The sequence below is a fragment of the Gymnoscopelus braueri genome, assembly GCF_963280865.1.
Source record: "Gymnoscopelus braueri genome assembly, chromosome: 7".
Taxonomy (NCBI): domain Eukaryota; kingdom Metazoa; phylum Chordata; class Actinopteri; order Myctophiformes; family Myctophidae; genus Gymnoscopelus; species Gymnoscopelus braueri.
The window spans coordinates 45,294,805-45,299,069 of NC_137608.1; the positions used below are offsets into that span (position 1 = coordinate 45,294,805).

The 4,265-nt window shown below is 44.2% G+C and overlaps 1 protein-coding gene across 1 annotated transcript; it reads left to right on the forward strand.

Annotated features, from left to right (window-relative positions):
* Positions 1–2,911: 2,911 nt before the first annotated feature.
* LOC308088688 (uncharacterized protein) lies at positions 2,912–3,265 on the forward strand (the record flags this gene model as incomplete). Its single annotated transcript, XM_080433238.1, has 1 exon — positions 2,912–3,265. The coding sequence occupies one exon, from the start codon at positions 2,912–2,914 to the stop codon at positions 3,263–3,265; it is 354 nt and encodes a 117-aa protein (XP_080289364.1).
* Between the last annotated feature and the right edge of the window lie 1,000 nt (positions 3,266–4,265).

Genomic DNA, 4,265 nt, shown 5'->3' on the forward strand with positions numbered 1-4,265 from the left:
TATGACAGAGGAGGAGGCAAAACCCACCCAAACCCGCCACCAGAGACCACCCCACCGTTGCCACATGTCACCCCCCAGGCTGCCAGGAAATGGATGTGCTTCATTTCAGCCGCCCCCATAATATCTACAGGGGGGGGTAAAAAAAACCGCTTGTCGATCTCCCCAGGGGGGGGGGCCATGCGGCTCTGTATTAAAACTGTCCATCGTGTTTGCGCTCGCATCTTTGTGCCTTGGACCCCCCCCCCCCCCCCCCCCCTCCTCCTCCCCTCCCAAGTGGTCCGGACGGGTGCTCCAGGGGGAGGTAAAGGTTCATGTTTGCCTGCCGCAGAGCTGACTGTGTCTTTGCCTGCCGCCCATGTTGCAGTGGCGGAAAGTAACCAAGTACATTTACTACAAGTACTGTACTTCAGTACAGACTACAGAGTATACTTTGTTTTAGATTTAGATTATTACACAAGCATAGGCCTACATTAACCAATTAAGCACTATTTTATACTTTGTCTATTTTCAACACAGTTTGACAAACGTTTTAACATTTGAGTACTTTTACTTTGGTTCTGTAAGTATATTTTGATTGCAATACTTTTACTTAAGTACATTTTTTTATGCCTTTATTATACAGTACATAGTATTTTGATATTGTGTGGTACTGCTACTTACTTACTACTTACTGAAGTACAAAAATAATCGGAGTACTTCTTCCACCACTGGCGTGTTGCAACACAGCCTTCTTGCATGGTAACAGTGGAGTCTAACAATGTCTGAGGCAGCCTGTGTGGATAGAATTGCTGAAATAGCAATGACAAGGCAAGAGAGAGGCAAGTACAACTATATGTCAAAAAACAAGACGAGTTGATTGGAAGTTTATTTTTTTCTTCCTTCTTTCTTTAACCCATTAAGACCGGGAACGCATCTGTGTGTCATTTTTAGATTTCTTTGGGCTATTCAAAAATAGCAGATCTACAAGTTCATAGCGCGGCACCGAGTGCCGCGCTATGAACTTGTAGATCTGCTATTTTTGAAAAATCGTGAAAGTGTGTGCAAATCTTTGAATGTATAGTTTTTTAAAGCAAACATTTTTTACTCTGTTACAACTTCTGGGGGGGGGGGGGGGGGGGTGGTGTCCTGGAACAAAATATTTTGATATGGGGGTCCGCGGCCAAATATATATCATTTTGGGTAGTCCTTCCTTGACATGGAAAAAGTTTGAGAACCACTGATTATATAGGACCTTCCATTTTTTTTTTAAACTGTTAGGATTTAGAAGACATTTGTAGAATCCCCCAGAAGCAAAGATTTGAAAATGTTTGCTTTAAAATATATATATATTCAAAGATTTGCACAAAATGTTCTCGATTTTTCAAAAAATTGCAGATATACAAGCTCATAGCGCGGCACCGAGTGCCTCGCTATGAGCTTGTATATCTGCTATTTTTTTAAATAGCCCAAACAAATCTAAAATGACTCAGATGCGTTCCCGGTCTTAATGGGTTAAGGACTAGGCTATAGACTTCATTTGAAGTCGATGATTTGAGCGTGAATATTACACATTGATATTGCTGCACCGCTCCTCTGAATGTGGCTGACAGCTGATTTGTCACAAACAAGACAGACCATGAAATTGTGAGCCGTCTGACAATTCTTGACAATTCTTCATCCGTGTGACTCATGCAGCTCCACAACTCTTGACTCAAAAGTTTGGTTTAAAAACGATGAATACCAAATTAAGGTGACGATGCACATTTGAACCTTTCAATGTTAATAAAGCAGCACAGCTCCAACCAAGTCTCAGTATAAGTTGTACATTAAAGCTAAATTTACGGTATACACCATCGTATACATGGGTGTTGCTCGCGAAAAAGAACCGATCCACAAGCTAAACTACGTGTCACAATGCAACGCGTTATTAGCTTGTAGATCAGTTTAGGGCTGCAACTTTCGATTCATTGAATAACCGAAACGATGTACCATATAAGTGTTATTTTATACTTTGATCACGAGCAATACTAGTGAAAGTAGCAGATCTACAGTACAAGCTCACAACATGCCACGTTACGACACGTTTTGAGCTTGTACATACTGTAGATGGTCTATTTTCAAAATTTTTGATATTTAAAAAAATACGGATAGACTATTAATCAATTATTTATAAAATTCTTGATTATCGATCATTTGCGGCCACACAGCACAGCAGGAAAGGCCAGTCTGCCTCTGCATTTGTGCAGCGACTCTCAGCAGTAGGGTGCAACAGAAGACTTCGCCCAGTTCACCTGCATTGTTTATCTAAGCAGGAGAAATCCCTCCAGAATGATGTAGGGGCTGTGAAAGCAAAAACTGAAAGAGAAGCAGAAAAATAAATGTGCATAATCACTTGCATGTGTGTCAGTGTCACCGTTCGTCCGACCTCAAACTTGGCACCCGAGGGAGTGCGGTGCCCAGCATCGAGGTGGACGGATAAGTGGGTTGTCCAGAACCGCCGATCTGACCGATATGCCCATATAATGGGCATGCACCTACATGGGCACAATACTGATGTCAATCAGGGATCTCCATATATGGGCATAAAATGAATAATACAGAAATCTCCATATATGAAGGACAAAGAGAAGACTTTCTGCAGAAAAGACAAACAAACACACAGGCAAGCACATAATCCCCCCTTGCCTTCCGCCTGGCAGAGAAATAATTATGGGTTTTGCCAAATGGCCACAAAGTTTGAGTTACGTTCATTGTGTATTCCACCTAGTGACGTAATGTCATCATCATGTAATGACATCACAACAACACCATCATCACGACAATATAAATGAACAACGTTTTGTGTCGGTTCAGACTGAGCTTCTATATCCGCTAGATCACCTGTACTTCATCTGCACTCGCCATCTCTAACAGTTTTCCACGTTTTCCAAAAATGCGTTACGTTGCCGCTTACCTCCTGGCTCTCCTCTCTCCAAACAATGCCAGCCCCTCCGCAGAGGACATCAAGAACATCCTGGCCGTGGTAGGCTCGGAGGCCAACGATGAACGCTTGAACAAGGTCATCGACGAACTGAAGGGAAAGAACGTCAATCAGATAATTAACGCCGGCCTTCACAAGTTGTCCTCCGCACCAGCAGGCGGTGCTGTAGTTGCATCCGCCGCTGCAGGGGCCGGTGAAGCCTGGGCTGCACCTACTGCTGCTGCTGCTGCTGTGGAAGAGGAGGAAGAGAGGAAAGAGGACGCTGAAGGGTCAGACGACGACATGTGTTTCGGACTCTTTGACTGACCCACTGATTCCCAACCAGTTTTTCCCATCTATGGGACCCCAGATATCGGCAATGCACAATCACTGTACAATCCTCAGAGTGAATTAACTCTGAGAGTGTACAAATGAGAGTTTGTACACTCTCAGAGTTACAGACCCGTAACGGTCCATTTGGACCCTGTGGTGGTCCCCGGACCTGATGTTGAGAACCAGTGGAATAATCTGCTTTTTCAATGTTGAAAAGGGAATAATAAAAATGTTTCCAAAGATTTAAAAAGAAGTTTAAAATAAGCACAACGTCATTTCAGTCTGTGTACTGGGGGAAGGTCATGTATATCTTTGGAGGATACGACCAAGCTGACTAGATAGTGCTAATGACATTGACAAGAACACCATCACAATGGCCTGGTCTTGAAGTAACACCAGAGGCACTCCGGCACCTTTTCAAAAAATGTCTCTCTGACAGCATCACCAGTACAAAGATGTTTGTATTCGAGGGCATAGGGGAACGACAAGGACAAGGACTACTTAGACTGTTCATGGATGTATGAACAGAGGCCAATTGGCTGGCTGAGCATGCTTTCTGCTCAGCTTCTTTCAGAAAGAGATGCTGGTTGGCGGCATGGCAGCCTCTGCCTACAATGGAGAGCTGTACATATTTGCCGGCTATACCACGACGACAGGAACATACGGTCCTGCCCAGTGTTGCCAGATTCTGCGAGAGAAACAAGCAACCAGGTCTAGGAAAACCAGCCCAAAAGAAGCGACTGTGAGCCACATGAGCGCTTTAACATATACATCAGCTATTTGAAAATAGCAGATCTACAAGGTCACAACGCGTCACGATGCGACGCGTTGTGAGCTTGTAGATCAGCTATTTTCAAGTAAAGTCTTGCAGGGAAATTATATTAAGCAGATCTGGCAACCCGGGTCCTGCCACAGATGTACCACCACCGAGAGCACCCCGACTGGCCTCATCGCTGCCTGGTATGAGAACTGTACCGACCTCGACCGCAAAGCA